Source organism: Podarcis cretensis (genome assembly GCF_951804945.1).
Source record: "Podarcis cretensis genome assembly, chromosome: 16".
In the NCBI taxonomy this organism is placed as follows: Eukaryota; Metazoa; Chordata; class Lepidosauria; order Squamata; family Lacertidae; genus Podarcis; species Podarcis cretensis.
In genome coordinates, this window is record NC_137186.1 from 13,313,239 (window position 1) to 13,330,665 (window position 17,427).

Sequence of the window (17,427 nt, forward strand, 5' to 3'; positions counted from 1 at the left end):
AGTTTATTTGAACAAACTGTAGAAAAATATGAATGTATTTTAATAGTATAAAATGGAAATTTAATAAATATTATATTTTTAAAAAAGGAAAGGAAGCTCATAGGAGGTGGCCCTAGGTCATCGCCTGTCAGGCATGGGGCAAGCAATCATGGCAAAAGCTTCCCTTTGCAAACAGCCTCCAACTAGGCCATCACCACCATGCCTGCTTCCCAGAAATTACTCAAGCTCAGCCACAGATTTCTGACACAATGAAAAAGCTACACAGATGGGAGATTTCATTTCATTTTCTTAAAACGCACATAGACCTTTACAACTGAACATCAGAAAACACCTCCCAGCTTCCTCTGGCCGGACAACACCAACAAGGGCCCTGTTTCCAAGGCAGGGACAAGATCCTCCTAAAGTCCAGCGGCCTGTCTTTTTATTTTTTTATTTTTATTTTTATTTCAAAATGCCCATGGTTGGTCTTGAAGCCACCACAACTCCTGGGAGAGGTGGGGGGGGGGGAGGAATGTTTGCAGGGTGGTGGTGTGTCACCAGCTCCTCCTCTTGGCCAGAGATGCTCTGGCAGGGGAATGGGATGTGTGGAACAGGGGTGGTGGTGAAAGTGGCTCCTCTTGGGGGGTGGGAGCGGCTTCTCTTGGTGGGCCAGGGTGGGAACAGTTTGAGTGGGGCAGAGGGAGCTCTGAGGGGTGGCTTGGACCAGAAGAATCTCCGTTCTGTCCCAGTGTAAAATTTCTTCAGGACTGCCTTCTGGCCTAGAAAAGAGAGAAGGAAGGTACTTTACAACTGCCAAGTACAGCACAGCCACCAGTCTGACTCACAATGGGAGTATCTCCCCACCCCACACCCCACAGGCTCCAGCTCCTGAAGGTATTTTTGAAGGTGGGGGGGGGGGGCTGCCTGATGTGCCTGCCTGCTCACCTTTTTGTCACAGCACTTGAGGTGAAAGCTCTCAATATTGGGGGGTGGTAGTGGTGGTCAAGGATTTTTCAAAGACCTCTCCATTTGCTCTTCTCCAGCTTTGGCCCCTCAGCCACTTCTCTCTTTAGAGGAGCATACCTGACACTCTAGGCTTGGATGCACCCCACTTATTTGCTTTTGAGTCTAGCTGAACAGAGGGGGGCAGTCTTGAACAGCACATGGGGATCAGGGTGAGGTGAGGACTTGCAATACTTACACAATGAAAATGAAAGTGGAAACCTCTTCAGTTTTCTCATCCTACATGAATGACTTGCTCTGGAAGAGCAGCTAGGAGATTGGCACCACTGGAGACCACCCTCTGTGCCTTCTTGAACTCATTTGTTTGATTCTTTCCCCCAACACACATAGGCAGCTTCCACCAATTTGTTCTCTGGCTCTAGAGTCACATGATTCATACTCCCCCTCCATTTCAACCCATTAACCTGCCTTTCACAACTGAGGCCAAGTGCAGATGGGTCAGAACTTTCATAAGAGGAAGTGGAATGGAATACCAAGTCTCCCACATCCCCGTTCCTTTGGCCTGCTAGAGCACCGTCCCACCCCTCAACTCCTTGCTTTCAGCCTGCTGAGCTTTCATGAGAGCTGCTTGATGGTCTGGAAGATAATCTTGGGTGAGACATCTAGGGCCACTGCTGAACCTTTGAGGGAGGTGGGCAAAGCATCCTTCATACCCTCCACCTCTTCTGAGCAAGAGGAGACATCGGTGGGGGGTGGGGAGGAGAAAGAGAATTGTGAAGGGAAAAAAACCTGAATTACAGGAATCACATTATATGCCCAGCACCTCAGAGAACGCCCAGGAAGTACCAAGATGGGAGGGCAGAAAAAAGGGAGATATATCTAGGAGTCAAGCACTTGCAGATTAAATCTAAAAAGGTTTTAAGCAAGAACAATCTGCTTCCAGAAGGATCCACAGAGTCCCCTGCTCCTGTCCCATCATCCTCTTGTGATGTGTTCCCTTGCACTGTTGGATCAGGATCAGGAAGGTGGGTTAGTCTGCAGTTGCAGCTTGTCACAATACAAAAGGGTTGGTTTTTTTTGCAGATGGGAAGCCATTGACAAGGATGGCTGAGATGGCACAAGCTAACTGTGTCCTCTGTCCCCCCCCCCCCCAAAAAAAAAAAAATCCCAATGGGGAGCTCTCACAGGGACAGGCTTGCCTCCGGCATCTTGATACCACCCTTGGCCCTATTCCCCCGGCAAAAATGCCCATCACCTATCTGCTTCAACTCTACCAGAGGGAGGGCAATCCGAGGGCAATCTCAGAGAAGATACACCTCCCCCATTAGCTATGGCCTCAACCGGCAGTCACAGGCCCACCTTTCTGTGCCATTTTGTGGTGGCTGCCATCCCCTTCCAGGGGGAGGAGAACCCCCTGCATGTTTGCCAGCACCTCAAGGTAGCTCCTTGGAAGGAAGCACCTGCATCTCTGTGGGTGGGTGGGGAGGTGTATGGAAGATAACAAAACAGGACAGAGGGCTTCCTCCCGGATTTTGACCTCCAGCTCAATAACATTGGGACCTTCTTCTTAGGCAGGGTGGTGATTGGGAAACATTTTGCTGTGGGGGGGGGGAGGGGAAAAAAGAAAGGCATTGGAGAGTCTAAACCAAAACAGCCACCCCATTGATGTCCAAAATGGGAAGAAGCCAATAGTGGGGAGGAGGGGTGCCAACAGAGAAGACCTTCCCTCTCTCCCTGGTCTTTTCAAAGGGAGAGGCAGGAAATGAGCAGGATACTCCCAGAATGCCTTGCAACCCTGTTGGATCTTCACTGCTTACGGGTGTGGGTGTGGGTGACTATCAGCCACTCACCAGAAGTTCCTAATCTCCTGCTTATCTTGCTTCTCTGCTCCAGGGTAGGGGAGACTGCACCATCCACCCATCAAGCTTCACCCACACCTCAGCAGCAAGCAGCAGAATAGCAACAAACACGCAATACTGAAAAAGCAGGAAAATGTGGAAGATAAATATGCCACACCCGCAGACAGAAAAGTCTGGTTCAAAATCTGATCGGTTTGTGACATAAGCCATGGCCGCCATCTGGAAGCCCGCTTGAAGTCCTGGGCTGTTCTCCCAAGACCCCTCAACCCTCTCCTTCCACCTCAGCAGTTTGACCATGAAGGGTACCCTTCGCTGCCATCTTCTTCATCTACTCCCTCCTACCGAAAGGGGAAATGGGGTGGTTGGAAACAGCAGGTAAAAACCTTACATCTTCTTTTCAGAATATGTTGAAGCCACCAGCTCATAAATCTGAGGTCCTGGTTCAAAGGTGGAAATGATGAAGAGGACTCACACATTTGAATGGAGAAAAGAAACAAGATGGAGGAAGAGGCAACACGCCAGGGCTGCCTTGTTTAGCTCACAACCTTTAAACAAGGAAACATGGTTTTATGGTCTCCCTTTTCATCTGTCATGGTCCGGTTCACAGGTGATCAAAGTCCTAGCTGAGGACGTCGGGACCGGGGGCAAGATGGTGGGGTGGGAGCCGGAACGGGAGTCCAGGAGTCCGGAAGCCAAGAGGCCGAGGATCAGAGAGCTGGGAGTCAAGAAGCCAAGGGTCCGAGGGTCAGGAAGTAAGGAGTCATGGTCAAGGGTCTGAGGAGTCAAGGAACCAAACGCAGCAAGGTAGGGAACATGTTGCTGCGGCAAAGAGCTGAAGGGAAATGCTGACCTTATATTCCTTCCCAGCTCTTGCTACCAGGTGCTGTGAGTTACCAATCAGCCTCTTCAGAACAAACTTAGGAAGGCCCCAGTCCTGTTCACAGGGCCTGGCTCCTGCACGCACACCTGACATCATCCATGAGCAGGGCTGAACAACTACTTGTTGTCTGAAGAGCCCAGCACCCTCTTGCTGTGGCATTTTAGTACCGGCCTCACACCCTTTTGCTTCAGGAACACTAGCAGATCCTTGTACAGCAACGTATGCAGGTCTAACAGAAGCACAGATAGTGAGAGAGGTTGTTGTTAACCTGCTTCATGTATCCTGATGAGAACATTGAGTGTGTTTGGCTGCAGAATCAGGCCAAAGGCCCACCTAAGTCAGAGGAACAAAGGAAGCTGCCTATACCACATCAGGCCATTGGCATCCATCTAGTTCAGTACTGTTGACACTGAATGGCAGCATTTATAAGTGCAATCGGTCTGTATGAGTGAGTTCACTTTTGTGAAATCTTTTTCTGGCTTCAAAATAGGGTTAATTAACATTTTCCATGTTTGTGGGACTGACCCCCCCAGATGTATAATAATGTATAAACTGAATAATTTTGCAAACCATGGGGAGAGCTCAGTTTGAAACACTTGGTAATATTTGCCGGAGAATCCATCTGGTCCCAGTGATTTACCTGTCCTAAGGTGCTTAATAACATTAGTAACCACTTCCTAAGAATTTGAAGTGACCCTGCAATGCTCAAACCGGATCACAAGGTCCCTTGGGAATTCACCTGCTCTGCTTTTCCCAGTTGGGACTCTATGAGCCCCCTCTAAATCCACTGAGGGCAGTGGATTATAAATGGAACCATATCCGCCCCTTCTGCTTTTTCAGGTAAACCACAATATTTAAGGTTTTCTGTCTGTCTCTGTCTGATTTTTCTTCTAGCTTAAGTGCTAGATCGTCAGTTGCCTTTTGAAGCAGCTGAATTTCAGATTGATTTTCAAGGGCTGTATTCATAGCTTCATTAGATGTTTTGAAGATTTCCTTAAGGTCTCCCAATAGTGAGTCAAATCTTCTTTCAGAGAAGACTAGAGCAATTGCCCAGTCTGAGGCTAACGCTTGTCGGATTCAGTTTATGTAAGCGCCTATGACACCCTGTCGCCCTCCATATTGAGAGCAGATTTCCCACCTTTTTGTTGCCCCAGGCCTCCCTTTGCCATTATAGAGTAGGCCTTGCATGAGGCCTCAGAACAGATACTATTTTCTCCCTTAAATCAAGTTTTACAGTTTTGCTTTTTGGACCTTGAGCATTACCTTACTGGAGTTGTAAATTTCTGGGTGCCAAACCACTTTTTAAAGACCACTTGATGCATTTATTGTCCTGTGGCAATCAGAGACATTTTGATTCTTGGCTACCCATGCCCCTGCATTTCATTTCTATCCCACCATTTTCTAAGCAGCTCAAGGTGGTTATATGGTCCTCTGTCTCAACTGTTTATGTGGATGTGCAAACGCAGGGGGGTCCTCATGAATCATGCGACAGCTTTGGAAGTCAAGGGGCAGAAAAAGGCAGCATTTAAAAGAGGGGAAGAGTAGTATAAAGCCAGGAACTCGGGCAGAGGGGGAAAGGGAGGCCATTTGAACTCTGCCACTGGTGGGTTGCTGATCTGTTCCAGAGAGGTGGTGTCCAGGTACTTCAAATAGTTGTCAGGCACTGCTTGTTTTCTACCTGCTTCACTGCCTCTTTTGCATACCAGAGAATCTCTTGGCATTTGTCCCAGACCGGGCAAAACCTCTTGTGATCCAAGGCCTACCCTCAGCAAAGAAGGTGCAGCGTGAGAGAGATGGGCTGACAGCTACTAGTGGTTTATTTTTATTTACCAAAAATCTGCAATCTGCTTTTGAAAAACGGGTGGTCCCAAAGCGATTCACCACACAAAGCAGAAAAGTTGCATTTAAAAGCTCACATTTAGAACAAACTGGTATTGTAAAATCAGATTTAGAAGCAGGCACAGGAGCCAGACATAATGCAAAAAGATCCTTGTTTGCCGATACAAGAGTTGGTTCCTGAACAACACTTGCACACTACAGGCACAGACCCACAGTGTGCTAATGCAAATGTGTGTGCATATTACATAAACACACAGCATCACCTACTTGCGTGCTGACATTTCACAGTAAGCCATGCTCAAAGCAGGTCACAACATTCAAAAGTTATTTACATAATAACAGTGCACAGTTCATTCAGCCAAGTGGATACTTTGGGGGTGGGGTGTCTGTATGTCTCTTTTCTCTGCATTGCTTTAAGAGACCCCCCCCAAAAAAAAAACCATTATAACTGATTTCATGGAATAAGACCATTAGGTCTGACACTCAGCCATGTCTGTGAAGATTGTGTTTTTGCTAATAAAGAGTTAACTTCAACTTTGAACGGTGTGATTTACTGACTGGCAGGCTTTCTGACAATAGGTCTGGCCACCTCTCAATATATTTTGGCCAAACTCGGCATGAGGGTTCCTGAGGTGGGACTGGCAGTTGTCATTGATGTTTGGACACCAGCCATCATTTTAACTCAATATGGCAGACTGATAAGTCACTTTGGTATGACTTCACCTGTTTTATGGCATAGGTTAGGCCTCGTAAGGGGACGCAGGTGGCGCTGTGGGTTAAAGCCTCAGCGCCTAGGACTTGCTGATCGAAAGGTCGGCGGTTCGAATCCCTGCGGCGGGGTGCACTCCCGCTGCTCGGTCCCAGCGCCTGCCAACCTAGCAGTTCGAAAGCACCTCCGGGTGCAAGTAGATAAATAGGGACCGCTTACCAGCGGGAAGGTAAACGGCGTTTCCGTGTGCGGCTCTGGCTCTGGCTCTGGCTCTGGCTCTGGCCAGAGCAGCGATGTCACGCTGGCCACGTGACCCGGAAGTGTCTCCGGACAGCGCTGGCCCCTGGCCTCTTAAGTGAGATGGGCGCACAACCCCAGAGTCTGTCAAGACTGGCCCGTACGGGCAGGGGTACCTTTACCTTTACCTTTAGGCCTCGTAAGATATCGTTGCTCAGCATAAGGGTTCCCAAGGATGCAGGCCAGTAGTTTTCATTGATGTTTGGATGCTGGGTGCCATTTTGATTCAAGATGACAGACCCAAACATGACTTTAGCCCTCTTGGGGCATAGGTTCAGCCACCAATCAAGACAGCATCACCAAATTCAGGATAAAGGTTGCTAAGGTGGGGTGGCAGTCTTCATTGACATTTGGATGTTGAGTACCATTTTGATTCAAAATGGCAGACTGAAATATGACTTTGGCATGACTTCCCTTGGTTTTTGGCATGATGAGTCCACACTCACAAATAACACTACTCATTTTAAAAACACTTTTTTGTTTTTGTTCCTACAAATCTGTGGATGGCACTAGGCACTCCCTGCTAGTGTGTGTATGTGTGTAGGCTTCTAAGCAGAGTCAAATGGAAAGGATGGCCGGGGGGGGGGGGGAGAGAAGATTTTAGGGAGAAAGTGTGGGTCTATCTCAGGGGTTAGCAAACGTTTTCAGCAGGGGGCTGGTCCACTGTCCCTCAGACCTTGTGGGGGGCCGGACTATATATTTTTTTGGAGGGGGGAATGAACTAATTCCTATGTCCCACAAATAACCCAGAGATGCATTTTAAATAAAAGCACACATTCTACTCATGTAAAAACATGCTGATTCCTGGACCATCTGCAGGCCAGATTTGGAAGGCGATTGGGCCGGATCCAGGACCCCGGGCCTTAGTTTGCCTAGCCATGGTCTATCTCCTTATTTATTCTCCCTCCACCCCATTCAGCTTGTATGAACATGGGAGATGGGGGGACCTGTACTCTTGTCAGGCTCTTTGGGGAAGGGTTGGGAAGTGGGGGTCTCCTGCTCCGCCCCCCATGCCAAAAGTCTCCTCCCCCAACCACCTCTCCCCAGACCATAGCAAGCAGCACCCAGCAAGCAGTGGCCATAGCAAGCAGCACCCAGATCAAGCCCTTTTGGTGATAGAGGAGGTCAGGGAAAGCGGGAAAGGGAATATGCCTCTTTCTAGCTCTCTTCTCCCCACTGCAGGGGCCACAGGGCCCCGAAAGACCCTGGGGGAGCTTCACACGTGCCCGTTCCGCAGGCGTGGCGGCGGCGCCCTTTGGCGAGCAGGTGACAGGTGGATGGAGGGGGATGCCTTGACTTTGGCCATCAGCGCTGCTCCTGCGCCCTCTAGTGGCAACGGGGCTTACTGCGGCCGCTTCGGCCCTGCCTCTTTCCCCGCCTAGCTGCTGCCGGGTTTTGGTTGCCACGGCGACCGCGGCCTACACAGCCGTGCGAGGCCTGAGCTGAGTTGAGGGAGGGGGCTGACCTCGATACTGATATACCGCTGTTACCTCTGAGGCGCGGGGCGGGGTGAGGTGGGGGGTGGGAAGAGGGTTCGGCACGTGGCCTTGGCAGGGAGACTCACCTTCTCCAATAAAAGTGGGCGCAGCCTCGCCTTAGAGAGCTTCAGCCCCCCTCTCAAATCCTGCCCCATCTCCCTTAGGGTCCTTCTTAATAAGTCGCCAGCACCCACTTTGAGGCCCCTCCTGCCCGTTAGGACTCCACCCCACGTATCCCCATGGCTGACCGTCAATTGCTCCCTCTTTGTCCTGTTTCCAGACCCTCATAGGGACCCCCAACCCACTGCTACAGAAACCCCCTCCCCCGTTCAGCCAAGGAGAGAGCCTTCTGACAGAATTTTGAATCTAACAGATTCCCCCCTCCAGGGATCTCCAACATCTCAAAAAAATCAGTCATAATCTAAGGGCCTTGAAGCTCCCCCCCCCCCCCAGTCTGTGCTGCTTCTCCCAGAATTCATTAATTCCCCCCCCCCCAGCCCTCACATCTTTCAGCTCTTGTCCCCATTCAGGGACCTTCACCCTCCACTTCCTACAATCTCATGATTCGTTTCTTTGTCTTCACAGAGTCCTTTCCAGAGGGAGGGGCGCCATGGGGAAAAAAGGAGAGCGGGGGGCCAAGGACAAGGCTGCAGCCTTGGAAGAAGAAGCCAGGAATGCTGCCAGAAGGGCTGAACATGGGGAAGGTAGGAAGATCTACTCTGCCCCCCCCCCATCTCTCAGTCTGCTTTGAGTCAGCCACGCTCTAGGGAAGTTTTCAATCTCATGACGATCCTGCGTGGCTGATATATGGTGGCTTGCTGTGTTGAGTTCCACAGTTGAGCATGGATTGCATCCCAGCTCCACTCTACTCTAGCCACTAGCTGCCACCACCCACATACAATCTTAGGATCTGAATCCCAGCTGCTTGGTCTCTCTAAAGCCCTCCCGGGGCTTCTCCCCTTTCTTCACAGAGGAATACCAGTGCACAGGGATCCTGGAGCAGGATTTCTTGGAGCTCTGCACCCGGGCTGGATTCCAAGAGATCCCAAAAGTTACACTGAGGCCACACCCCAATTCTTTCGCTGTCCAGGGTGAGTGGTGCTCGTTCCTCTCAATAAATTCATTGGGCTTTACATCCTCTGTAATATTTCCCCACTTCACAATGAGGCACATGAGTTACAAATACTGGGGTTGGGGGTCAAGAGTTTAAGGCAGTTCTCGGTGCTATCTCCGCCGTCCCCTTGGATGTTGCTACTTCTCTGCGGCGCAATCCTGACAACAAACGAGTGCGTCTTTGCTCAAATGCTGAACCTGGTAGCATTTTTCTTACAGTGCCTCAGTTACCAGCATGAGGGCAATCAACTCCATAAAGTATTATAAACATCTCAGGCATCTCCAAGTTGAGCTTGGAAAGATTCCTGAGAGCTGCTGACAGTCAGTAATTGCTAGAGGGACCGATGATCTGAGGCACTTTAAGGCAGCTTCCTATGTTCCTGTTTAACTCAATCAGAACCATGAGGACTGGAGTTTATTTTTAGAAGAAAAGGAGTATCTCAGTGGCAGAGCATCTGCCTTGCAGAAAGGAAGCCACAGATTCAATCCCCAGTGGCCCTTCCATGAAGGGCTGGGAAAGTCTTCTGGTCTGAAACCCTGGAGAGAACCATTATTGGTCAGTGAAGCCTGGATTGGGTTAGATGGACCTCAAAGGTCTGACTCAATACAGTTCAGCTTCTTGTGTAAAGATGGCCATCTCTTGAAGCTATCTATACCTCCAAAATCCATTTTCACAGAAGATGAGGCATGCACTTGATCAGCCTTCCCCCGCATGGTGGCCTCCAGATCATGTTGGACTACAAATCCCATCAGCCTCAGCCAGCACACCCTGTGCCTGTCAGCCCCAGCATTGTATGGACATGCTGGCTAGAGCTGATAGAAGTTTAACATATGGAGGGCACCACGTTGGCAGCAGTCACCTTTCCACTTTGTGGGTGGGTGCAGACAGATGGGAGAGCAAAATTCTACCCTCTTGGGAATGGCCAGACCAAAGAGGCAGCTGCTCGATGGAGAGACATCAGATAAGGTGGAAGAGGCCAGGTAAGATTATCACTGAGCAGAGAGGAGGCCATGTCTGGTCAATGAATCCAGAAGGGTTTGTTGCTCTGTAGGGTGCCAGCTTAGCTTCCCTCCTGGAACCATGTCTTGTTCCTTACGGACCCACGAGAGAAGCTGCCAGGCTCTTTCCTCCTTGTTGCTACCCTGGTGAGCTCTGACTTGTCTCCACAGAGGAGCCTGACCCACTGGCCGAGAGGGAGGGTCCCTACATCATTGCACAGATCCAGTGCAAGTATGCCTTCTTCCGCCCCACCATCCAGGTGGATTTGGAACATGAGGACCCCAAAACCACTAAGGAGATCTTCATCCGGAGTGAGTGAGGTGCTGTCCCTCTCCCTGGTCCACACAGACCTTCCGTCTCCCCTCTTTGTGCCCCCCTGAGCAGGGTGGGCTGGGGGCTTCAAGGCCAACGAAAGCCCCACCTGCTTTTCTCTGTCAGCAGACTGGAAAATCGAAGACAAGATGCTGGGTATCTTTGCCAAGTGCCTGCCAGCTCTTTCCCACCTCCAATCAATTCGGTGAGTGGCCCGAAGTCCTGGGGCAGGGGGCATGGCTTTCAGGCTAGTGGTTCACCCAACATCCTCCTGCAAGCTAAAGGGGAATACTTCTCCTGAATTCCCAAGTTTCATCCACTCTGCTCTCCTTTCAGACTCTGGAAGGTTGGCCTGACAGATGTCACCTTCCTCTCTCTCCTCTCTATTGTGCCAACCTGCTCCACACTCAAGTAAGTCTTGGCTCAGGGCCTGTCAGGCCTCAGCCAGGGTGGGTCTCCTCCCCTCTGTCAAGTGATGAGGCAACAGCCTGGGAGTCCAGAGGCAGACAGGGTGGTCACTCGCAGCAGGCAGGAGCAAGGGCTGAGGCCCAGGCAAGGAGGAGGGCAACACATTTCTCGGACGGATGAACTGGCTGGAAGGCTGGGCTTTTAGGGGCCCAAGTGAGCCAGAATTGTAGGAATGGGGGCCAAGGCTGAGGTGGACCCCTTGGCACTAGGGAGCTTTGGGCAGCCTGATGCCCTGAGATGCTGTTGGGGCCCCCACCATCCATGATCCTTGACTGACCATTGGCCATGCTGGCTGCTGGGGCTGCTAGGAGTTGGAGTCCAACAACAACTGGAGGGCCACAGTTTGAGAAGAGATGGCTTAGCCAGCCAAGGTCACGGGAGATGGCAAATGCTGCTGGCATAGACAGGAAGGTGTTCAGTCTTGACACCTACTTCCCGCCTGCAGAAATGCCCTGGTTACTTGATCCCACAAGCACCATCTTGATTTTTCTTTTTAAAAATAAGATCAACAGTAGAATAACGGAAAGGGGCAAATGCTTGACAGTGGCTCATGTGCATTGGGTGGGCAGAGAAGGAGAGCATATCCACACCCCTCTTTTCCTTCTGCTTGCAGGACACTGGCCGTGGAGGGAAACCCTATGCGTGAGCGATTGTACCACAAGCTGGTTGCTGAAGAGACCAAGTGAGAACTGAGGGGATGCCTGGGGGGAGATTGGGGGTGAAAGACTGAGCTCTGGGTGAGGGCGTGTGCATGCATGTGTGCATGGAGGTCTCTTGCCTCTAGCATACACAGAGCCCAAAGGAAGGGAAGGACCACAGCTCAGCGGCATAGAATGTCCAAGGCCCAGTCCCCGGGGATGAGAAAAGATTCCTGCCTAAAACTCTGTAGAGCCACTCTGCCAGTCAGTCTTTACAATACCGAGCTAGATGGACCAGTGGTTTGACTTGGCATAAGGCAAGACAGGAGCCATAAAAATATGTGTCCGGTGCAATTGCAGTAATCCAGGCCCTTTCTAGGGCAGCTGGGTGCCCAGTCCTGCTGAGAAGTGGCCTCTCCTTTCTTTCTTTTCCTCTCCTCTCAGCTTGGCCCACATTTCCCTCCGGAACAACGAGATCGATGACGAGGCGGCCTTACTGATTGGGCAGGCGCTTTCTTCTCTCAAGGGCTCAAACAAGAACCTTGCCTCCATCAACCTCAGCTATAACCACATCACAGATGTGGGTGCCGGCTACATCGCCGATGTGAGGAGGCCTGAGGCAGCTCTGCACCTAGGCAGAGGCCGAAGGATTCAGGGCCTACATTCTGCGCTTGGAGGTTCAGGGGAGGGAGGGTGACTTTCTCCGAAGAAAGCCAGGAGTGGGAGCTTCTGGCAAGAGTGCTGTAGGGACAGACTGGGAGGTGGTTTAGAAATAGCATCCCAAGACTGAAGAGATGGGAGAGAGCGGTTTGTCAGGATGGAGGAAAGGCTCTGTGGGAGTGCAGTTCCTCTGTCAGTTTACAGCTGACCACTGGCTCTTTGGTGATCCAGTAGCAGTTTGCCCTTTTTCCTTGGTGTGGCTGGAAAAGTCTCTGTTTGTAATTTTGGCGTAGTGAAAGCTCTTTGGTTCTGCTAGCCAGGCATGGCCAAACTTGGCCCCCCAGCTGTTTTGGGACTACAATTCCCATCATCCCTGACCACTGGTCCTGTTAAGCTAGGGGTGATGGGAGTTGTAGTCCCAAAACAGCTTGAGGGCCAAGTTTGGCCATGCCTGTGACCTAGACAGAAGATGCCATTGGCTAGGGTGCCCCTTTTCCAAGGTAGCTTCCTTTGGCAAAAGGCAACTCACATATTGGATTGGAATGCAGGAAAACAGGATCAGCAGTTGCTGACTCCCCATTGAAACAGACATGCAACTGTTATAGAAGGGCAGCCCTTGTGAGGCAGATGCTGTTTTGAAAACTCCAGTGGGAAGGCATCCTTGCTTTTCACAACCCATTTGGACTGGCAGTGCTGCCTAGAATCACACTGGTGTACGTAGACACATCCAACAGTGCTCACAGAACAAATTGGGAGTTTGCCCATCAGTATTTGGAAGCCTCAGAGAGTTGCATCCTCGACTTGGCCAGGGTGGTTGCAGTCCTGGGACTGCTCAGCACCCAGGGCCTTCTCTCCCTGAGAATGTGACCTTGCTCTCCTTCCAGTCCCTTGGCCTCCAGCCACTTAATCCACCCCCCCATGCATTTCCTTCCATGTCTTTCTGGCCCCTCCTGCACAGGGCCTGCGGCTCAATCGTTCGCTGCTTTCCTTGTCACTGGCGCACAACCAGATCAAAGATGAAGGAGCCCTGAAGCTCGCAGAGGTCAGTCTGGCTGTGGCCCTTCAAGCGGTTCAGGAGGTTCCCCTTTTTGGGAATGGGATGCGTGGGACAGGAGCCCTAATTGACAACATTGCTGCCTCCCTCCCTTCTGTAGCAGGCAGGCCTCTGCAGCCAGGGCAAGGAGAACAGCAAGTGGGTCCAGGGAGGGAGGAATATCTCACCATCCCAACAGCCTTGCCCTGCTCACTCCACAGGTTCTCGGCCCGTTTGCCCTCACACACATGGAGGTGGTAGAGAGGAGGCGGCTTCTGCTGGAGAAGGAGGTCCAGGAAAGATGCCGCTTGGTAAGCAGGAAGGAGAGAAGTGCCAGAGGAAGGGGTGGTGGATGAGTGGGCTCCAGAACCCCCCTCTCTAGGGCCTGAAAGTTTGCAGCAGAAGCTGGCTGTGCCCAGAGCTATTTGGCTTGCCTCTGCCATGGCCTCATAGAGAAACTGCCCACCAGCCCTAAATCTCTGGAACTGTTTCTTCTTGTTCTTGCACTTTTCGTTGCTTATTTTAGGATGAACCACAGTTGCTCATGTAGTGTTTATTATTATTATTAGATAAATTTTAAAAAGCTGTAAAACTTACCAGAAGTATGGGTGGAGAGGGACCACAAATGGCTGAACCAGCGTTCAGTTTGCTAGGATGCACGTCGGTCCTTCCATTTCCAAAGCCAGGCTCCCTCTATGGCTGCACCGCACATTGCAACTCTATCTCCCTTGCCCTCTGAGTCTCCTGCAATAAGTAACAGAGCTTGCGTAGTAGGAGACTACCCTGATCCATCTCTGCTGCCACTGGGCTGGGGAATCAGCACAGGGCCATTTCTGCCAAGAGGCTGCTATTCTTCTGAGCCGACTCTTTCCACTCCTCTCTCTCAAGCCACAGAGACATGCGGAACTGAAAAACGAGCGCCCCTCCAGCCACATGAGCAGCATAGCCCTCGATAAGCTGCAGACAGCCAAGACCACCAAAGCCACCACTAAGAAGAAGGAGAAGGAGAAGGAGAAAGTGAGAGCCCTGGAGCAAGCCAGGAGACCGTCTGAAATGAGGGGACCCTAGGAATGCTGTTTTGAAAGGCCTTGCCCTCACTGTGGTTGAGGGAGGCAGGGGGTAGTGGAGAGATGGGGTTTCCTTCTTGCCGGGAGGCTCATTCTCCTCCTCTTGTTTCTCTCCCATGGCTTCTGCCTCTGCTTCCAGAGGCTAGGCTGGGGACTGTTGGGTGCAAGGACTTTTCTGTGGTGGCACCCCATTTGCACAGATAGCATCTCAGAGCCAGGGGAAGAGCCTTTGATCCTCCCTAGCCTTGACTGCTGCTTTTCACTTTTGCTTCCACTGACTCTTCATGTGCTTTGCCAACCTCATTTTCTGCTCTGCTGCTAATTGGTGTGGAAGCCATTTAGCCTGAAAGCCCCCTTGAGGCAGGATACAAATGAACCTATACTCCTCCTCCTGAATGCTGCACCGTTTCCTCTGCCAGGAGAGGGCCTGCATCCCCCCGCCCCTGGTCCTTCCCTTCTAATGTCCCAGCCTCTAAATATAACCCCCTGACAACCCCCCACCCCACCCATATAAAACCTTTTCTACTTTCTTACTATCTCTCATTGGTTTTGTTTACTGCTTTGTGTCACCCCTTCTAGTTGTGGAATTCACTTAGTAAGTGAAGGATGGAGGGAGCAGCAAGGCTGGGTTCCCAGTCTGGGATACATCCCCTTCCCCCTCCCCAATTATCTCAGCCCTGACCCCTTCTTCTTTCCCTTCCCACCAGTGCATTTGGCTGAGGTGTGATTCTGGATGTGGGGTTGGATTTGAATAGGGTTGCCATATTTCAAAAAGTAAAAACCAGGACACGCCGAACTTTCTTGAGCTTTTTTTTTTAGTAAAACCCAAAATTTGTTAAGCATTTTTTTTCCCAAAAGCGCTTTTTTGATTGACTCGCCTAAGATCCAAGACCAAGTGCCGCCTTTCTGAAATTCCCCCCGGATGTCAATTCCACCTTTGAAATCCCAGTAATGTTCGGGAAAATCCGAACAAATAGCAGCCCTAGATTTGAGCCATTTTTAGAGGGGTGGGGGAAGGGATTACTCACTACCTATTTATTAAAAAAAACAACAACCCAAACCTTCCCTTCTTTCTAGGAACTTCCTAAGAAGGATGACAAGGGCCAGGCCAGTGCAGCAACGGCTGCAGCAGCAACACCAGCAGCTCAGTCCAAGAAGGAGGACTCCAAGCAGGCCAAGAAAGGTGCCCTCTTTACTGCCATTTCCTCCCCCTCCCTATGGACTGTTTTCAGGCCTTCACTGGCACTCGCAAGGGCTGCTTGACCACAGCCTTCTTGATTTCCCCCCACAGCGGCTCCTCCTGCCGAACAGAAAGCTGCCCGCGGCAAAGGAGCAAAATCAGGCACCAAAGACAAACGGGCTCAAGTCATAGAAGTGGAGGTGAGGCTCATTCGAGCATCGTCCAGCTCAGCTCTTGACCTGGCTTAGTTCTTCAAGGAGGAAACTGGTAGCCCCAGCCCCTCACCCTTCCTTGACACCAAACAGCCAAACCTCAAGGCAAGGATCCTTCCCCTCCTCCTTCACACAGGGACCATCTGTGGCCCTCCAGATTGTGTGTTTGGAGCCCAAGAGCAATAATGGCCAGTAGCCAGGGGTGGTGGGAGTTTCTTCTCTGCCCCATCCACACACCAGCCCTTCCAGCCTCACATGTCCGCACATTCACAGAGTGTAGGAGAGGGCTGGGAAACATATATGGCCTTCCCAGTGTTGCTGGACTATAGCTCCCATCACTGTCGTCATCCTTGACCGTCGGCCATGCCAGTTCCTGCCAGGAAGCATTGATGATCCCCCCATTACTCTAGAGTCAAGGACTTCAACAAGCTGTTGAATGGCTGCCATCTTTCCTACATGGTGGCTTCGCCTCACCAGCCTTTCTGTTTTCCTGGGCAGGTGATAGAGCCCACTGAGATGGTGAATCCGCTGCTGGAGCCAGCAGAGCACAGGGATGGGCAAGTCTTCCTGCCAGGCAACCGGGTCCTCATCTACTTGAACCTCATCTGTACGTCTCCCCTGGAGCAGCAGGGCCGGGCTGGGCCAGGCGGGGAGAAGAGAGTGACTCACCTAGCGGCTTTTTGTTGGGAGTCAAGGCCTTTCATGGGGCTCCTGACCAGCCGACCCAGCTGCTGTTGTTTCCTGATTTGTAGATGACTTTAAGCAGAGCCAAGTGCTTGGCCAGCTGTGCCGGCTCCATTCAGTTCCCAAGATGGGCTTGGAGAGGGTGGGGACGGGAGGAAGCACCTTCCGAATGGGGAGGGAGATCCTGAGCTTAATTCTCTTCTTTTGCTTCGTGCCCAAACTCAGGTAACCAAATCACAGAGAAGGGCTTGCAGGCCTTTCTGGTCGCCTTGGAGCAGCAGAGTGTTAGGGTGGCTCCTGGAGGCAAAGGGCCGATGGGCCTCCTGCGGCTGTCACTGGCGGTGAGTTTGGGGATGGGGATGAGGAAAATAGCTGAGCCTTTGGGGCCTGGTTCTCTTTCCATCTGAAACTTGCACCCTCCCTCCTTTATGGGATTGAGGATGAGCTGGGGAAGCCTTACTGGTACTGCAAGCTTTGCAGGTACCTGCCTCCCTCAATCCCTCACCTGGATCATTTAAAACTGTTTCAGAAAAACAACTATCCAGTGGACAGCAAGACCTATGCCAGGATCCAAGAGCTCATGTGGACACGTGACCCCATTCCCAGGTCAGGGACAGCGGCCAGGGTGGCAGAAGAGGAGGCGGGGGCGGCGTAGAGCTTTAGCTGGAGAGCACACAAAAAATCCAGGATGATCCCACTGGCCTCCTCACAGTGCTCCTTGGATTCAAGCATCACTTGTCATTTGAACGCAGGGAGAGGGAGGAAACTGCTTCCCAACCCAATTCAAGAGAAGTGCAAATAAACCTGATGCTCATCTCCTCACTTAAGGGTGCAGGATCCTGTACTAATTTAGGGAAGGATTTCAGGGGGAGGAGTCACTCTGTGGATGAGAGGCAGAGAATTGACATAATGGGACTGCCAAGTCAGAGGGTCGTAGCAATATTTATCCTGCTGATAATGGAATTAGAGAACTCCAAATCCACCATCCCTGCCTGATAATATGCATAAAATCCAGGTTATGGAGTAAATAAGAGGCCTGACCTGCTAGGTTGACAA

At 51.2% G+C, this 17,427-nt stretch overlaps 1 protein-coding gene and 1 long non-coding RNA gene across 8 annotated transcripts; one reads left to right on the top strand and one right to left on the bottom strand.

Annotated features, from left to right (window-relative positions):
• Window positions 1-264: 264 nt before the first annotated feature.
• On the bottom strand, window positions 265-14,110 carry LOC307205908. The gene is made up of 2 exons (XR_013834181.1): window positions 13,826-14,110; window positions 265-758 (listed from the first exon to the last, which is right to left on the bottom strand). It is a non-coding gene; the product is annotated as an uncharacterized lncRNA (long non-coding RNA).
• Window positions 3,727-17,193, top strand: LRRC71 (leucine rich repeat containing 71). Of its 7 annotated transcripts, none has more exons than XM_079958143.1 (16): window positions 3,727-4,521; window positions 8,590-8,708; window positions 8,976-9,095; window positions 10,288-10,428; window positions 10,559-10,634; window positions 10,766-10,840; window positions 11,511-11,579; window positions 11,980-12,139; window positions 13,154-13,237; window positions 13,450-13,539; window positions 14,117-14,245; window positions 15,373-15,478; window positions 15,587-15,675; window positions 16,186-16,294; window positions 16,597-16,712; window positions 16,901-17,193. In XM_079958143.1, exons 2-16 carry the CDS (start codon window positions 8,615-8,617, stop codon window positions 17,024-17,026), a joined length of 1,584 nt encoding a protein of 527 aa, XP_079814269.1. In that variant the 5' UTR covers window positions 3,727-4,521; window positions 8,590-8,614; the 3' UTR covers window positions 17,027-17,193. The 7 variants fall into 7 exon arrangements, with proteins under 7 accessions (XP_079814269.1, XP_079814266.1, XP_079814264.1 ...); XM_079958138.1 differs by lacking the exon at window positions 3,727-4,521 and adding an exon at window positions 7,616-7,799; XM_079958139.1 differs by lacking the exon at window positions 3,727-4,521 and adding an exon at window positions 7,616-7,799 and having other exon boundaries at window positions 11,980-12,115.
• The last annotated feature ends 234 nt before the right edge of the window (window positions 17,194-17,427 follow it).

Excerpts from the sequence above, each read along its gene's own strand:
- LRRC71 (XM_079958138.1), top strand. The coding sequence starts at position 7,675 with ATGCCTCTTTCTAGCTCTCTTCTCCCCACTGCAGGGGCCACAGGGCCC. Across the intron at positions 13,238-13,449 it reads GAGCCCTGAAGCTCGCAGAG|GTTCTCGGCCCGTTTGCCCT; the intron begins GTCAGTCTGGCT and ends CTCACTCCACAG. Across the intron at positions 16,295-16,596 it reads CATCTACTTGAACCTCATCT|GTAACCAAATCACAGAGAAG; the intron begins GTACGTCTCCCC and ends GCCCAAACTCAG.